At 36.4% G+C, this 17321-nt stretch overlaps 2 protein-coding genes across 9 annotated transcripts in view; one reads left to right on the top strand and one right to left on the bottom strand.

Annotated features, from left to right (window-relative positions):
* sud1 (Prolyl 3-hydroxylase sud1) overlaps window positions 1-12023 on the top strand; it is a 153243-nt gene extending 141220 nt beyond the window's left edge. For both annotated transcript variants that reach the window (XM_090374392.1, XM_090374393.1), the window contains exons 13-14: window positions 1810-1868; window positions 11819-12023. In XM_090374392.1, coding sequence (XP_090230518.1) covers window positions 1810-1868; window positions 11819-11971 — 212 coding nt within the window. In that variant the 3' untranslated portion in view covers window positions 11972-12023. The remainder of the gene's footprint in view (window positions 1-1809; window positions 1869-11818) is intronic.
* Window positions 12024-12240: 217 nt separating this feature from the next.
* brm (ATP-dependent helicase brm) overlaps window positions 12241-17321 on the bottom strand; it is a 714323-nt gene continuing 709242 nt past the window's right edge. For 5 of the 7 annotated variants that reach the window (XM_090374387.1, XM_090374382.1, XM_090374384.1 and 2 more), the window contains 2 exons: window positions 12935-13030; window positions 12241-12542 (listed from right to left, as the gene is read on the bottom strand). In XM_090374387.1, coding sequence (XP_090230513.1) covers window positions 12992-13030 — 39 coding nt within the window. In that variant the 3' untranslated portion in view covers window positions 12241-12542; window positions 12935-12991. Of the gene's footprint in view, window positions 12543-12929; window positions 13031-17321 lie in introns of all 7 variants that reach the window. The other 2 variants (XM_090374383.1, XM_090374385.1) reach the window with 2 other exon arrangements.

Here is a 17321-nt window from a genome sequence, read left to right as displayed (position 1 = left end):
TTGAACTATTGATATTTGAATTATGATAAACCTTAAATGGAAATTAACAGTGATTTACATTGTATTGATATTGCTGTGCTAGAATGGCAGCAATTGAATTTATTTGTTTGAATTGTTTTCTTGATTTTAAATTAGTCATTTTCACTTTCCCTTATATGGGGTGATTCTTAAGTAGATTCCTTTGGGAGATGGACAGTTAGAATTTGACACAAATTTGTGGCTTGTGTAGTCAGGATGGATTAGTGGCTGCTGTGTTATTTCCTTTCTTTCCCTGTGTTAATGACTGGTTTCATGTTTGCTGCAGTCTGTGCACATCTCAGAAAGTATGCAAGTTGTCATGCACCTGATTCTTGGACAGTGCTGTGTGAAAGTATGCACAAAACCTGCACATTTTTTAGTGGTTCTGTGAGGTGATTGGTTATTGGTTCTGTGTGGTGACTGGGGCAATATGTCAGTCCAACCAGTATCAGTTGTGTGACCATTTTGTGTACTGCAAATGGAGCTGATGACCAAATGAGAAATCCTGAACAGGATGCAGTGATACTAAATAGCAGCAGACATTGTATAGTATTTCAGTCTGATGTTAGCGATCTATACAAGTGTCATTTTTCTCTTTTGTCATTTTATGATGACAGCTTCTGTCATGTACAGAAGATGTTCCATTGTTGTAAGATGTTATCATGTGAAGGTTTTGTATCCTGATTATGTTTAATACACAGCTAGGCAGGGAGAAAAGAGTGCATAATGTCATGAGACAATCAGTAATAACAATTCTCATGGTTTGGTGTAGTCTGCTATTTTCTTATCACTCCCTACATGCCAACTTTGGCTTGTGTGACAACTACCTACATTTCTTTTGCATAATACCAATTGGCCAAAGATATCCACATGTGGTTTTTGCATGATGGGAGGATGGGCATAACAGCCCAGATCTGGACATGGTTGGCACTAGATAAGAGTTGTGCTTCTGCATCTGCACTTTATACATGGGTTCACCATGCTGTTTTCTTCTGTGCCATACACAGTACCTTCCAGTAATCTCATAAGCAGAAGCAAATCTTAGCCAGACAATAGAAGAGGAAGTTTTTTGATTTGTCTCTTTTTCACAAAATATGGATATATGCTTATGTGGTCTTGAACATCAGCTGTAACACTTTTGGCCTTTGGCCTTATTGAGGCCAAATGATGCTGGAATAAAAAAAAAAAAAAAAACATTTATCCATATTATTCTGCTGAAATTAGCAGAGGCTCTGTGAATAGTAACATTCACAGAGCTCATTTGTTCAAAATTTTGATAAGTGTTTTATAGTTTTATGATTTTTTTTTTTTTTTTTTTTTGCAAATAATAATATTATGCCTACATGATGAGTGGAATTTTTTTTTATTTTGTTGGTGCAGTAAAAGTCTATGCAAGTTGTCATGTACCTGATTCTTGGACAGTGCTGTGTGAAAGCATGCACAAAACCTGCATATTCTTTAATGTGGATTATTGGTTCTGTGAGGTGACTGGGGCAATATATGTCAGTCCAACCAGTATCAGTTGTGTAACCATTTTGTGTACTGCAAATGCAGCTGATGACCAAATGAGAAATCCTGAACATCACGCACAATGATATAACAGCATCACCACATGCCAAACAGCAGCATACATTGTAATATTTCAGTCTGATATTATACAGCTTCTGTATACTGTATGGCAAATAATAATATTATTATGCTTAAGATAGCATATTTTGGTTATATCTTTGTAAATTGTGAATTTTGATATTGATCACTATTCAGTTTTTTATATTTTTTTCACTCCCCCAGATTGGAAAGTTGATTATGGTGGATTTACATCATATGTTGCAAGAGGAGAAGATGAAGAGGTTAGTAATATTTATATAAAAGTTGAGAATATTATTTGAATATAATTCTAAATATATTTTAAAAAAATACACTGGTGTGCAAAATTTAAGGACCAGTCAGGTTTTCACCAGTAGCTTCTCATAGGAGTGGCCTGGATATGGGAAAAGCATACCAAAGGAACCTCGTGAGGTACAGAAATGATGAAGGAAACAACATTGACACAACAACAGAAACAAAACGTACAGAGGGGCTTTATTCAAAAATGGAAACATAGCACTGGCTGCCATTACACAGATGCATCACTGCCAAAGATAGAAACAAAGGGAAGAAATGGTCCTCAGTAGGAGATTGGCCACCCCTAATGTCAATGCAGGCTTTGCACCGCCTGTCCATACTTAAAACAATGTTGTTGATAAGTTCTTGCGATAACATCGTCCATTCCTCTGTCAGTGCCATCTTCAGCTGGTGAACATTTTCTGGTGGGTGTGGACATGCCGCTAGACGTCTCCACAGAGCGTCCCATATGTGTTCGGTGGGCAGGCCAATCCATACGAACAGTGCCCTCACTTTCCAAAAGCATATCACAGCTGCAGTGCGATGGGGTGTGGCATTATCATCCATAAACACGAACTTGGGGCCAATGGCACCTCGGAACAGATGCACATGGGGAAGGATTACCTCAGTACAGTAGCATGCACCGGTTACAGTACCGCCTTCCAGTATCTGGAGTTGTGTATGTCCATCCAAGATAACGCTTCCCCAGATGAGAACACCTCGACCGCCATTATTGATCCCTTTCAGTGATGTTTGTGGGGTGATACTGTGTGCCAACCTCTCATCAGATTAGCTGACGTCCAGAATCGCTGCTGAGACTGAATCAACTCTCATCAGTAAAGAGTACCTTAAGTAAAGATTTTGTGGTAACCTTTAGAAATAGTGTTGGTCCTTAAGTTTTGTGCACCAGTGTATTTAATAGAGCGCTCCTTTTTTTTTTTTTTTTTTTTCAGTATAATGGGGTAAAATAGGACAGAGATAATACAAAGCACATTAAAATAGCTTAAATATGCATTTTTAATCGGCTAAGAACAAATCAGAGAGTTACAATGACTATATGGCACATTATTTTTCGAATTGCACACTAGCTGATAACAAAATAAAACGTATGCCACGGGTAAATTGTTCCACTATTACAATAATAGCCTTTAAAGTTCAAAATTAAGAACCATAGAGAATAAAAAACTTTTTTTGTACCCTTCCTGGGGGGGGGGGGAACGACATTCGTGTGAACATCAACTTATTTTTATATAACATTAAAATTTTAAATGCAACCTGTCATTTTCTTTCCGTTTTTGCTCTGTAGCACAATAATTTATTAATATTAACATAGGAACTGTTAGCAACAAATCCCATTCTTCCACTTGATCTCATCAAGTGACCGAGGTGTTGGCTGGCAGCATGAAATGCGACACCCAAGGGGAGCACCCCACACGTGTTCAATCAGATATGTCTGGTAATCATGTTCACACGACATTCGTGTGAACATCAACTTATTTTTATATAACATTAAAATTTTAAATGCAACCTGTCATTTTCTTTCCGTTTTTGCTCTGTAGCACAATAATTTATTAATATTAACATAGGAACTGTTAGCAACAAATCCCATTCTTCCACCACTTTATCTCATCAAGTGACTGAGGTGTTGGCTGTTGGCATGAAATGCGACACCCAAGGGGAGCACCCCACACGTGTTCAATCAGATATGTCTGGTAATCATGTTGGCCACAGCAGTCATTGGATAACGACATTCGTGTGAACATCAACTTATTTTTATATAACATTAAAATTTTAAATGCAACCTGTCATTTTCTTTCCGTTTTTGCTCTGTAGCACAATAATTTATTAATATTAACATAGGAACTGTTAGCAACAAATCCCATTCTTCCACTTGATCTCATCAAGTGACCGAGGTGTTGGCTGGCAGCATGAAATGCGACACCCAAGGGGAGCACCCCACACGTGTTCAATCAGATATGTCTGGTAATCATGTTCACACGACATTCGTGTGAACATCAACTTATTTTTATATAACATTAAAATTTTAAATGCAACCTGTCATTTTCTTTCCGTTTTTGCTCTGTAGCACAATAATTTATTAATATTAACATAGGAACTGTTAGCAACAAATCCCATTCTTCCACTTGATCTCATCAAGTGACCGAGGTGTTGGCTGGCAGCATGAAATGCGACACCCAAGGGGAGCACCCCACACGTGTTCAATCAGATATGTCTGGTAATCATGTTCACACGACATTCGTGTGAACATCAACTTATTTTTATATAACATTAAAATTTTAAATGCAACCTGTCATTTTCTTTCCGTTTTTGCTCTGTAGCACAATAATTTATTAATATTAACATAGGAACTGTTAGCAACAAATCCCATTCTTCCACCACTTTATCTCATCAAGTGACTGAGGTGTTGGCTGTTGGCATGAAATGCGACACCCAAGGGGAGCACCCCACACGTGTTCAATCAGATATGTCTGGTAATCATGTTGGCCACAGCAGTCATTGGATAACGACATTCGTGTGAACATCAACTTATTTTTATATAACATTAAAATTTTAAATGCAACCTGTCATTTTCTTTCCGTTTTTGCTCTGTAGCACAATAATTTATTAATATTAACATAGGAACTGTTAGCAACAAATCCCATTCTTCCACTTGATCTCATCAAGTGACCGAGGTGTTGGCTGGCAGCATGAAATGCGACACCCAAGGGGAGCACCCCACACGTGTTCAATCAGATATGTCTGGTAATCATGTTCACACGACATTCGTGTGAACATCAACTTATTTTTATATAACATTAAAATTTTAAATGCAACCTGTCATTTTCTTTCCGTTTTTGCTCTGTAGCACAATAATTTATTAATATTAACATAGGAACTGTTAGCAACAAATCCCATTCTTCCACTTGATCTCATCAAGTGACCGAGGTGTTGGCTGGCAGCATGAAATGCGACACCCAAGGGGAGCACCCCACACGTGTTCAATCAGATATGTCTGGTAATCATGTTCACACGACATTCGTGTGAACATCAACTTATTTTTATATAACATTAAAATTTTAAATGCAACCTGTCATTTTCTTTCCGTTTTTGCTCTGTAGCACAATAATTTATTAATATTAACATAGGAACTGTTAGCAACAAATCCCATTCTTCCACTTGATCTCATCAAGTGACCGAGGTGTTGGCTGGCAGCATGAAATGCGACACCCAAGGGGAGCACCCCACACGTGTTCAATCAGATATGTCTGGTAATCATGTTCACACGACATTCGTGTGAACATCAACTTATTTTTATATAACATTAAAATTTTAAATGCAACCTGTCATTTTCTTTCCGTTTTTGCTCTGTAGCACAATAATTTATTAATATTAACATAGGAACTGTTAGCAACAAATCCCATTCTTCCACCACTTTATCTCATCAAGTGACTGAGGTGTTGGCTGTTGGCATGAAATGCGACACCCAAGGGGAGCACCCCACACGTGTTCAATCAGATATGTCTGGTAATCATGTTGGCCACAGCAGTCATTGGATATCTTCAGTTTCAAGATATTCCTCCACCATTTGAGCTCTATGTGCAGTGGCATGTTAATGCATGAAAAGAAATTCTGGGCCAACAGCACCCCTAAAAAATCTCACATAGGGTTTGAGGATCTGTTCTTGGTACCTCTGCGCAGTTACAGTACCAATATTAAAAAAACACGAAGAGGGATGTAGCCGTTGATTGTTATTCTGCCCCACACAAGAACATTGCCTCCACCTTGTGTCCCTTTATCTGATGTCAGAGGGATGGTACTGCATTCCTCATTGTCTCCAGATGAATTAATGTCTAGAATATGTTTGTAGGCTAAAACAGGGCTCATCAGAGAACAGAACCATATCCCATTTTGTTTTAGGGCTCCAGGTCACATGTTAATGACACCAGCTTTTGACGAGCTCTGCGGTGATTTTGGGTTTAGTGATATGCAAACCACATGCTTCCTGCATACTTGAATTGAGCCATCTTGAATAGTCCATAGAAATGTTTTCACCTGTGGCCGCAGCAGTCTCAAGAGACAGTTGATGACAGGACATTGTAGAGTTCCATCTTGCTTTTAGAGCCAGATAGCAGTCTGTTCTGGTCGATGAATCCCTCAGGTGACCAGTTCTTCTTGTAGTGGTTTCTGTCTCTTCCATAGTGCTGGGATGGCACTGCATGACACATTAAACCAACATCGCCCCTGTTTCAAGTTGTCCAATGGCCTGCCATCTCAAAGAATCATCTAAACGATGATGACTTGCCATCCTAGAATACTAGGATGTGTATTTTGTGTGTTTTTATAGGCATGAATAATTTGCAGTGTGCAGCTCTGTAAGGTGGCAGATCGATTTCTATTGGATACTCAGAATTTGCATGCCAGGATGCCTATTATCTCAAATATTTGATTTCGGCAACACTACTCAAAATAATATTTTTGTCGAGCAATATGTGTGTGTGAATAACTATTTTCATTTTTTATGCAGTTTATAGTAATTTTCTATCATCTTCCATTAAATCAATTATTTATTTAATAGGTCTTAAAAGTAACCAAAAACAGGAGGGTGCTGCTATCTTTCCTTGTCTTATCTTGTTTGCATTGTTGTTATGTGCACAATTTCTAATATTCTGTGCTTTGGTCAGTTATTTATTTTGGTTATAAGCTCCCTTTTTCAATTTCTAATATTTTCTGCCTTTTTCTAACTTTGTAGGTAATTTAATTAATTATTTCATTTTTCCACATTTTCAGTTATTTAATGAATTAATTATTTAATTGTTCACATAATAACCAAAAGTGAGAGGGCGCTGCAGTCATTCTTTATCATATATCTGGCGGCAAACTGAGTTATAAATCCTTTTAGCTACTTTTTTCACAGTAAGAAGGTATTGCTCATTTTCTATTTATTTAATATTATTACAGAAAACTAATTTTGATTTTCTATTTGATCTGCTATTTCAGTAAAGGCTGATTTATTCGTATTATTCCCAAAAACTAATGTTTAATATTATTCTTATTATTTTATTTCAAAAAACTTCTATTATATCGGGTATTCTATAATTCCTTCTAATTTACTTCTTATATCACTACATACTGTAATACCAGGATCCTTACTAAAAGGTGGGGCAGTTATGCCCCCGGTAAATCTGAAGTATCTATATAATATGCTGTTTCTGTGCTTTTGCTTTCAGCTTGCTAACTCTAAAATTTTTATACCTCAAAATCTATTAGAGCAATTCGAGAGAAATTGAGGTCTCTTGCTACCCTTATTCTTCCTCCTATTCACCTTAAATTTTGGCAAAAGCCCTTCCTTTTCACTACATAAATAAATTGCACTAATAAAAATTAATAGTTGGCACTCACTTTCATTATTTTTGATTCACTTTTACTATTTTAATTATTTATTTTTTCACTGTTATCTGTCGGGCTAGTGGTTATTCTGCCAGTTTGCTGCTAAATTTAACACATATTGCATTATTATATTAGAGTGTTGAAATTATATTCTTAGTATATTTGAACCTAGACAAACTGGAAAATGGCAAACAGAAACAGATAGGCTACATCATTTAATTTTTATTATAATTTGTGTTTAATTATAGGGTACAACAATAAAGTCCAACTTAGGTTACCTAAATACTTGGCCCTATGGCTTTATAGATATATTTTTTACCCCTAATATTCCAAATTCTTATTAAATTTCATCAGTTGTATGATCACCTTGGTATTCAGTTCAATAAATAATGTGTTATATGTTTTACAGACTGATGTAACTTTCAATCAATATTTTGATGGCATTAATCTGTTCTGATACTCTTTCTATTTCTATAATTCTATATCTTTTTATATTTTTATCAAATATTTCCCATATGTTTATTTATTTATATATATATATACCGATGAGCCAAATCATTACGACGACCTACCTAATATGATGTTGGTCCTCCACGTGCAGCCAAAACAGCTTATACCCGGCTAGGCATGGACGCCACAAGATTTCTAAATGTGACTTGTGGTATCTGGTACCAACATGTACCAGATCATGCTGCAGATCAGAGTTGCTGTTCCAACACAAACCACAGATGCTCGATGGGATCGATGTCTGGGGAATTTGGAGGCCAGTGCAATACCTGGAAGTCTTCCTCGTGTTCCACGAACCAGTCTCAAACAATCTGGGTGGTGTGGCGTGGCATGGCACATTATCCTGCTGAAAGACAGCACTGCCAGAGGGGAAGACCATTGCCATGAAAGGGCGTATCTGGTCAGCAATGATGTTTAGGTAGGTGGTATATGTCAGAGTGCCTGGCACATGGATGACTGGACCCAGGTATCCCAGCAGAACATCGCCCAAAGCACATCACAGGTGCCATCACTTCCCCAGGTAAATGACGCGCACGTACCTGGGCATCCACATGGTGCAACAGGAAACGTGATTCATCGGACCAGACGACCTTCCAATCACTCAAGGTCCAGTTTCGATGCTCGCGTGCCCATCGTAGGCACTGTTGCCGGTGAACTGTGGTAGCATGGACACTCGAAGTGGCCTGCGGCTACACAGCCCCATTTTTAGCAGTGTTCAATGTACTGTGTGTTGTGACATATTACTCCCATCACCAGCATTCCAATTACCGGCAAGTTATGTCTCAGTCTCCCTTCTGTTGCCACGTACCATCTGGGAGAGCCTTCGCTCACCTTGAGCATCACTTAGCTGCAGTCGTCCAACACCTCGCCGGTGGTTCGTGGGCCCCCCTCCTCGGACCACTTTCGAAACCCCCCACAGCTGTGCCGTTTCAGATATGCTCTGACCCAGTTGTCTGGCCATTGCAATTTGGCCTTTGTCAAACTCGCTTAAGTCCACTGCCTTTCCCATCTGAAGAACAAGAGTAATACTGATTAGTGGAGCTCAGTATCAGGTGTTTTTTATACCATGTCCGGAACCACACACCGCCATAGTTCACCTGCAGTTACTTCGATTTGCATAACGACTCGCTGGTCATAATGTTTTTTTTTTTTTTTTTTTTTTGTAGTTTTTGGCGCATAGGCTTCTGTGGCCATAATGCACCTCCCAAGGTTTTTGCAGTACTTTGATCCAAGCCCGAGACGGGAATCGAACCCGCGACCTTTGGGTTGCCAGACAGGCACTTTACCCACCCGGCTAGCCCGGTCGGCTCATCGGTGTGTGTGTGTGTGTGTGGCATTTTCTTTTAAAAAAATTATGGTATAAGTAAGTAAAAAAAAAATCTCCCTAGTTTTATCTGCTTCTTCCAAATATTTATTTAATCTTTCTTTAAATATTCATAATCTCTCAGCCTCTATAAGGTTTTATGGTAATTTAATTCAGTAGTTTATCACCCTTTGACTAAAGGCACAATTTCTTGCATCTACAGTAATTGATTCCTTGTTTGCATCACCATAGAAACAGAAAATATGCATCTATTTCTTAAGGCCTTTTAAAGCATTGTACAACTCAATCAGATCCTTATGCAGTAAATATTTTCCAAACTTCGTAGCTACAGAACTGAAGTCACTTTCTGTAAGAATATTCCTTGGCATCCGTGATTACAATCAGAGGTATCATTCTCAACAACCAGCTGTGTTTTAGCAGTCATCTAGAGACCATTCTGGAGTAATACATGACTTATTTGTGATATATTTGCAATTGCCTGATAGTTTTTTAAACCTGTTCCTGCTTTTCGTACATGTTCACTGTATTGGGAGGAGTTTCCAAATACTTTTGATAGGGTAGTACATAAAAACACACATACATGTAGGGTATGCTGCCATAATATATATAAATATAATATTAATGAAGAAATATGGGCATGATATTGACTTCAGGACTTGTACAAATTATTTCTTGGTAAACATATATGTGACCCACCCTGTATATATAAAATTTCATTAATCTTTTTGGGACTAATGACTTTTTGGGGGGGGGGGACAGATTTTTTGTCTGGAAGCCACTTCAAGCAAATTCATGATTGTATGGTTGTAAGAAAATGTCCCTCATTACACAGCAGTAGTAAGGGATTCAGTGAACTGAAATTATAAATGGTGTTATAACAGATTCCTCACTGGAGATTTCAGGCCTAATCTGTACATTGTTACCACTTTTTGATTGAATTCATATTGTTTCACCTTTCTATGCAAAAAAAATTGATGATAACAGTGTAAAGGAGGTAGTTCTTGTGAGCTGTTTTGCCTCACAAGAACCATAATCAAAATGAACCATAATTAAAATGACATTTTAAATTATCAAGTAGACAGAAGGTATTTTATATTTACGTGGTGGAGCCTTTTCACATTTTTGTGAGATTTAAAATTGCCAATTAAATGTGGTGGGCCTTTACTGCTCATGGTGCAACACACTTCATTTTACGGTAATTGCCTTGACATTGCTGTTATTAAACAAATGGGACAACTATTTATTTAAAAGATAAGAAACTGTTTTGAGACTTATTAGCTTTCGTCAAATAGCTGGTGGCCTTTAGTAACTGTTGTTTGAATCCTGTTGAGACAGGATGAATTTTATAGCTATTTTCACATGGCAGAATTACTGTTTTTTTGTTACTTAAGGAATATATTTTAAAACTTGCCATTAAAGAATAGTGTTGTGACACAATTAATATCCACTTGTACTTTGGACTACTGAGTCTCTTGGTATTAACTCAGTATGGTTCCCCAGTATTAACTGTTTATGTTTGAAATTCATTCATTGCAGGTGTTTTATATGTACTGAAGTTGTAAAAGTGGCTGTGAATGTTTACTTTGATAGCTTAAAAGGTTAATGATACAAATTCTTTGAAGGTAATGGCCATTACCATTGAAGAAAACAGTATTTTTTTTCCCATTTTGTTTTATATTCGCATTGCAAAACATTTTGAATATTCCCTGTGTTACTTGTATTTACCTCATAGTTAATAGTTGTATATCTTAAAGAATTGTATCAGGTTGGAAAGGAAGTAAGGTTGTTTTTTGACACTACTTTTATTATAAATAACAGAGGCTTCATGATAATGTTACTCAAAAATACAACTGATCTCCCTTATAAAGAAATGTCTAAAATCACCACAAAAATTTTTGTTGTATGGAAATGCTGCTATAGAAAAACAACCGAATCTTCTGAACGAGTTATTATTGAATATTAGAACAAGTAGAAAATTAACGATACAAATGCAACCACTGTTTTTTAAATTAAATTACATCCCTATATCATAATACATAAAAGTTGTAGTAGTTTTTTTTTTTTGTTGGGTGGTAAAAGGGAAAACTTTTTTTCTTTGAAAAGACATTTTGCATTTCTTTTAGTACTCTTAACACATTCTGTAAAGTCTTAATGTAGGATCTTTGGTAAAAATTACTGAGTCTAATTTCTTAATTTTAAACTGTAAAGTGAACACTGGTTCCACTGCTAGCTACAGTAGCATGTAATTCACAAAATGTATGTTATTTATTCTTACTACAAAGAGTGTGTCATTGATCTTTGTGGAATGCCTTATGAAAATTTTCATACAGTTGGTGTACAGATTTATACAAAACAAGGAGGAACTCTTACACCCAAGAGAACAGCTTATAAAGGAATAAAAGCTTTATGCCAACACATCCAGATATTCAAAACATCTCCTCTGTGAATGCCTCAAATGGTTTTCATCTGTACTAATTATTTGTGCATAGAGGTGGGCCCAACCTATCTCCTGTCTTCATTAATGTGAATGAATATTTTTCAAGACAAAAATTAAACATTGCTTTCTTCCCAACCATTTTTATTTTGTTAGAGAGAGAGATTGTCTTGCAAATATATTTTTATTTTGGTGAAGTTAAAAGTTTCTTAAAAATATGAACTACAGTTTCATGAGATTTTTTCTTCTTTTTCCTTAAACAGTTACTGACTGTGAAGCCTGTATCTAATTCTTTAACACTAGTGTATCGTGACCTGGAAACTCTGTGTTTTGTAAAACATATCAATCATCAAGTCAATGAGAGAAAAGTCCTGCCATCAGTGTTTCAAGACATCTTTATTGTGTATTATGAATAGATGTGTATTTGATACTTATCAGAGTAAAACACAAAATGGGTTTTTTCTTTTTTATTGTTGATTTTATAGGCATTTCTGGACAAATAACATGTTTTATCTAGTTCTTCAGAAATATATATGATAAATTGTTCAAATAACACTGTTGTTGAATGGAGAAACAGTATTTTACTGTGCGGTCTCTAAATACAAATAAAATGGACGACTCTGTGCATTTTAAAGATTTTTTTAATATAAGAAAACAATAAATTATCCAGGGAAAGAAAAAAAAAAAAAAATCATGATTTTAAACCATTTTCTATTTGGTAATACTTTACATTGAACTTTACCGGCTAGTCACAGAAGACAACTTTTAGAGTTGCACATCCGATGCAACAAATACATATGCTTGCACTCCTACTTTTTACCATACATTATTTTGAAATGTCTAGTGAAGAGGATAAGGATGGTCCTTTGTAGTTATCCTTTCATCTCAGTACAGATATGGACAGTGCTATAAAAACATGGAATGACGCTGGAGGAACCCTCCATGTTGATAGACATCCATCAATCTAAAATATTGAACCCTTGGTTACTGTAAAAAATTAATAAATAATAAAATAAATATATATTTTCTATATTATACACATGGTAAAGTATATAATAATGAGGTTTTTCATTTGTATTATTAGTTACAACAAAAAAAGAGAATATTTCAAAGTGTAAACTTACCCACAATTTTTGAAAATTGACACATTTGTGATTATGCATGTTTATAATTGTGAAATAACGGATACGACAATGAAGAAGAAAAGTAATTTTAAAACAGACAACATATTTTGAACTCTGCAAGATGTATATGGCTTAGGTAGGTTTCCTTTAAACCATCTGTAATTTTGCTAATGTTTATGTCTGTAACAGTACAGAATATAAAAATTACTTAAAAAAGATGATTTGTTGGTGAAAGCAAATGGAAGCTTACAGTACCAGATCCAAATGATCCACTGAAATGTTTTCAATTTTCTATTAACTTCATAAGCGTCATCACTGAAAGATATCACTACACTGCTCAACTTTCAGCACCTGAAAATATTTTAGAAAAAGTGTTAATGAATAGAAATAGCTTTAATTTGTCTTGTTATATGGATTACAAAGTAGTGTCCAGATAGGTCATTACATAAATTATTTTTAAGGTGATCTTTAGTAGAAACCTACTGTCGAAGCTAGGAAAATAATTTAAGTTGCTTGTGTTTCTGAAAATTTTGCTCAGAATTACAGATAAGTTGTGGGGTAGTGTGAATGCTGATTTTTAAAATAGTGTGATTTCCTAGGGGACAATTAATAAATTTTCTAACTGGTCACTAAGACAGTTGGTTATTTTTGGTATGGTTCACATGAGTGTGAAATGACAACTAAAAGGAATAAACACTTTACTTCATCATACGATACAGGACAGTTTATTAAATATCTCTGCCATATGTTTCAATCCTGATATAAATATTGTCATTTTTTTCTCAGTGGCAATAACACTAAAACGACTTGTTATGGGTAAGGTGTGTGCAAAATTGAAAGAACATGGAGTGCAGCCCTAGAATCCTAGTATTTGTGTAGGAAAAAAACCTACCAATGGATGAATGTTTGGGGGGGGGGGATCCAGTTATGTATGTTGCTACACATTGAATGCAGTGTTATATGAACGTTTCTTTGATATAGCAGCCGACCGGGCTAACCGAGTGGGTAAAGTACCTGCCCGGCAACCCAAAGGTCGCGGGTTCGATTCCCGCCTCGGGCTTGGATCAAAGTACTGCAAAAACCTTGGGAGGTGCAAGCCAATGCGCCAACAACTACCAAATCAAAAAAAAAAAAAAAAAAATCTTTGCTTTGTTTTTTAGTAGTAGAGGCATGTGATGCAAGAAAGCAAGCATATGAGCTTATGTAGCATCAGCAAAAAAAAAAAAAAACCAATTTCATATAACCCATTCCCTCTAAACGTTTGTACAATTCCTCCGTGAATTTATAAGCTATCAACTTCCACGACAGATGGAAGTTTGTTCTGGCAATTAACCACCCGCTGGCTAAAGACAAATTTCTACACATCTATTCTACAACTGTCTTTCCTCAATTTGAATTTATACCCCCTCAGGTTTGCTGAATATCTAGATGCTGTCTAGATTATAGATTCTCTTCAAGTTGTAAAGTGCTGAAATACTGTTCAGAGGTTAAGTTGTTACTGCTGCTGATACTTCAATTGTTAGAATTGGGCAAGAGACTGATTTTTGGTTGGATGTTATTGTGCGAGTCCATTCTGAAGGTTTAATAAGTTCACAAGGGACACATATTTGTTAGATATGCAGGCTGACCCAGAATATCTCGTCCCTCTATCTATTTGTGTGCATATGTGTGGGAGAATGAGAGAGAAATCTAATTCATCACTAGACAAGCTATTGTTTTGGACAAATTTTTGTGGTGTTAAACGTTCTGTGACAAGGTTTTTTTTTACCATTTTTGGTAAAAGCTTTGTTATATGGCATTTGTTCAAGTACACTTATGTGTGTGAATACTTCGAAAGAAGCTTTAGACTTAAATATATTTTTATCATAAATGTGTTAAATAATACTATGAAAAGCAGGTGAGCTTTTTTACATTTTTGTAAGATTTAAAATTGCCAGTTGAATGTGGTGGACCTTTACTGCTCATGGTGGAACACACTTTGCTTTTTTGGCAACTTGTCTTGATATTGCTATTTTAAAACAAGTGGCACCACCATTTATTTAAAAGATAAGATACTGCTATGATTGCTGTTTTGAGACTTACTAGCTTTTGTCAAATAGCAGGTGGCCTTTAGTGACTGCTTGAATTGAATCCTGTTGAGACAGGATAAATTTTATAGGCTATTTTCACATGGCAGAATTACTCAGGCAAGGGTTGTATTGTGTTTTCCTCTTGGAAACTTGTATATTATACATTTTTCTGCAAAACAGGAAAACTGACTGTAGCATACAGATGTAATATATTGACACCTCACAGCTTTAGTTGCCTTCTCACAAATTCCAAACCAAATCTTGCTGCCCACAAAAACAGAGAGCGAGGAAGCTATATCTCCCCCCCCCCCATAATTTTGAAAATGCTAAAGCAGTATTAAACTTAGATCATTTTGAAGTTTCTAAGCAGTATTATTATTAGGGTAGTTTTAAGTATGTCAGTTTATTCATTTAGGTGTATGCCATGTGCTGCATGAAACGCTAAAACTAGAATTGTAGAAAGCTTTTCTTTAGCTAATTGAATAAGTTGTCTTCACATGGAAAAGGCCAACAGCATGGGAAAATCCATGAGATAGTGTGTGTGTGTGCGTGTATATATATATGTTTTTTTTTTTTTTTTTTTTGGGCCTTGTATTAAGTACAGTAGTGACAATACTAATTAATAACTATTTAGCCTGTGAATTAAAAAATATAATCTTTCTTTTCTGTTTTTCACATACTTTCATGTTGCTGACTCAGATAGGTGTAATATTAAATGTACTTTAGATAACTGTCGTTTAACCTTTTTGGTGTTGAAGTTGGATGCTTGTATCTGTTTAACTTTGGGGAAAATGCATGAACGAAAGTCACTAGAAACTAGTTAAAAATAGTTTTATTTTGTGTCTTTACAGAATCTTTAATACTAAAATAATTTTGAAATAAATTTTCCTGACTAGCATTTCTAACCTATTTTGGGTTGGGTTGGGGTAAGTGATGTGGAAACTGGACCAACTAATAAGGAACTAAACTGTTATTTGGCTCAGTTTCTAAACTGAAAAGTTTTGTGAAGGACATGCACAGATGAGATCACAGAACAAAGGAAAAATTGTATATTTAAAAGGTATACCATTTTTTTCTCCCATCTCATTCTCCATTTAAAAAAAAAAAAAAAAACCCTGCTCAAAAGGGAACTAAAGTGGAATGAAATGGATGGGTAGAAGTTGATAATTTAGAAACTTATTAACTTTAGATTTGAATTTCTGAAGATTTTGATTGTCGGAGAATATACACTGAGCGATCACTTAATTATGACCACCCCTATGAAAACTGAATGCGACCTACGTAGCATAGATAAAGTGTCGATGATTCAGTAGGTAGTAAAATTCTGAGCATGATGGGTAAAAGGAAGGATTTATTGGACTTTGATAAAGGACAGATTGTGGGTGCTCGATGAGCTGGTGTCTCAATTTCCCAAATGGCTGAACTGGTGGGGTGTTAGAGAGCTGCCTTAGTTAAAGTGTACCAGGACTGGTATCAAAATGGTCAAACAACGACCTGATGGCAAAAGATTGATGTTAGAGGTGAGTGCCGGGTCCAATGACTCGTACAGGTGCAGCACTGTTGAAGAGTTGATTACCCAATACAACATGGGCCAACCCAGAACAATATCTGGCATGACCATGCATTGCATGCATGGGCTATACACCAGCAAATGACCCCTACAGCATCCTCTCCTAACCAAGGTTCATCGCTTAAAAGACTCACCTGGTGCCACACGCATGCAAGTTGAGACAGAATACTGGAAGAAGGTGTGCTGGTCGGATGAGTCACGTTATTTACTCCACACCGTGGATGGTCGTGTACGGATTTGGTCAACAACATAAGGCTCTTGATTCATTGTGCAGGCAGCAGTTGTATGTGTGTGGGGAATGTTTCACTGGCAGGAACTTGACCCCCTGGTGCATGTGGAACAACGTATCAGTGGTTTCTGCTATCGTCAACTGCTTGCTGACTTTGTACGTCTCGCTATGTTACACTTTTCCCGAATGGCGATGGTGTCTTCCAAGATGACAATGTGCCGAACCATCGGGCACTTGATGTGCAGGAATGGTTTGAGGAACACAGTTCTGACTTCTAGCATATTGATTGGCCTCCAAACTCCCCCAATATCAATCCCATAGAGCACTTGTGGGACACTATAGAAAGGCATATCAGGCATCTGGATACACCAATTACCTGCATTGCTGACCGCATTACACACAGCTTGGTTGGCCATACCTCCCAAACGCTTCCGACATCTTGTTGAATCAATGCCACGTCGGATAGCTGCTGTACTGAGGACAAAATGTGGACCTACAAAGTATTAAGTAAGTGGTCATAATTCAGTGATCACTCAGTGTATGTTCTCTGGCACACTCGTATATTCTCTAAAATGGAAGAGAGATTTTGCTGTAGTCTGGAGCATACAAATATTTTGGCGATGTCTCATTGGCACCATACCAGTTCAGTTTTTCTGTGTTTATGTAAACTTTCTTTAAATCATGTCATTCTTAAGCACTCCCAAAATTTTCTGTATTCAGACTCTTGGGAAATATACAGTCTCATAAGTCACTCCCTACTTTTAAATTATTATA

The sequence above is a fragment of the Mastigoproctus giganteus genome, chromosome 5, assembly GCF_048544385.1.
Source record: "Mastigoproctus giganteus isolate SK-2022 chromosome 5, ASM4854438v1, whole genome shotgun sequence".
In the NCBI taxonomy this organism is placed as follows: domain Eukaryota; kingdom Metazoa; phylum Arthropoda; class Arachnida; order Uropygi; family Thelyphonidae; genus Mastigoproctus; species Mastigoproctus giganteus.
The sequence above is the reverse complement of the archived record's forward strand: the minus strand, read 5'-3'. Positions and strand labels throughout refer to the sequence as shown.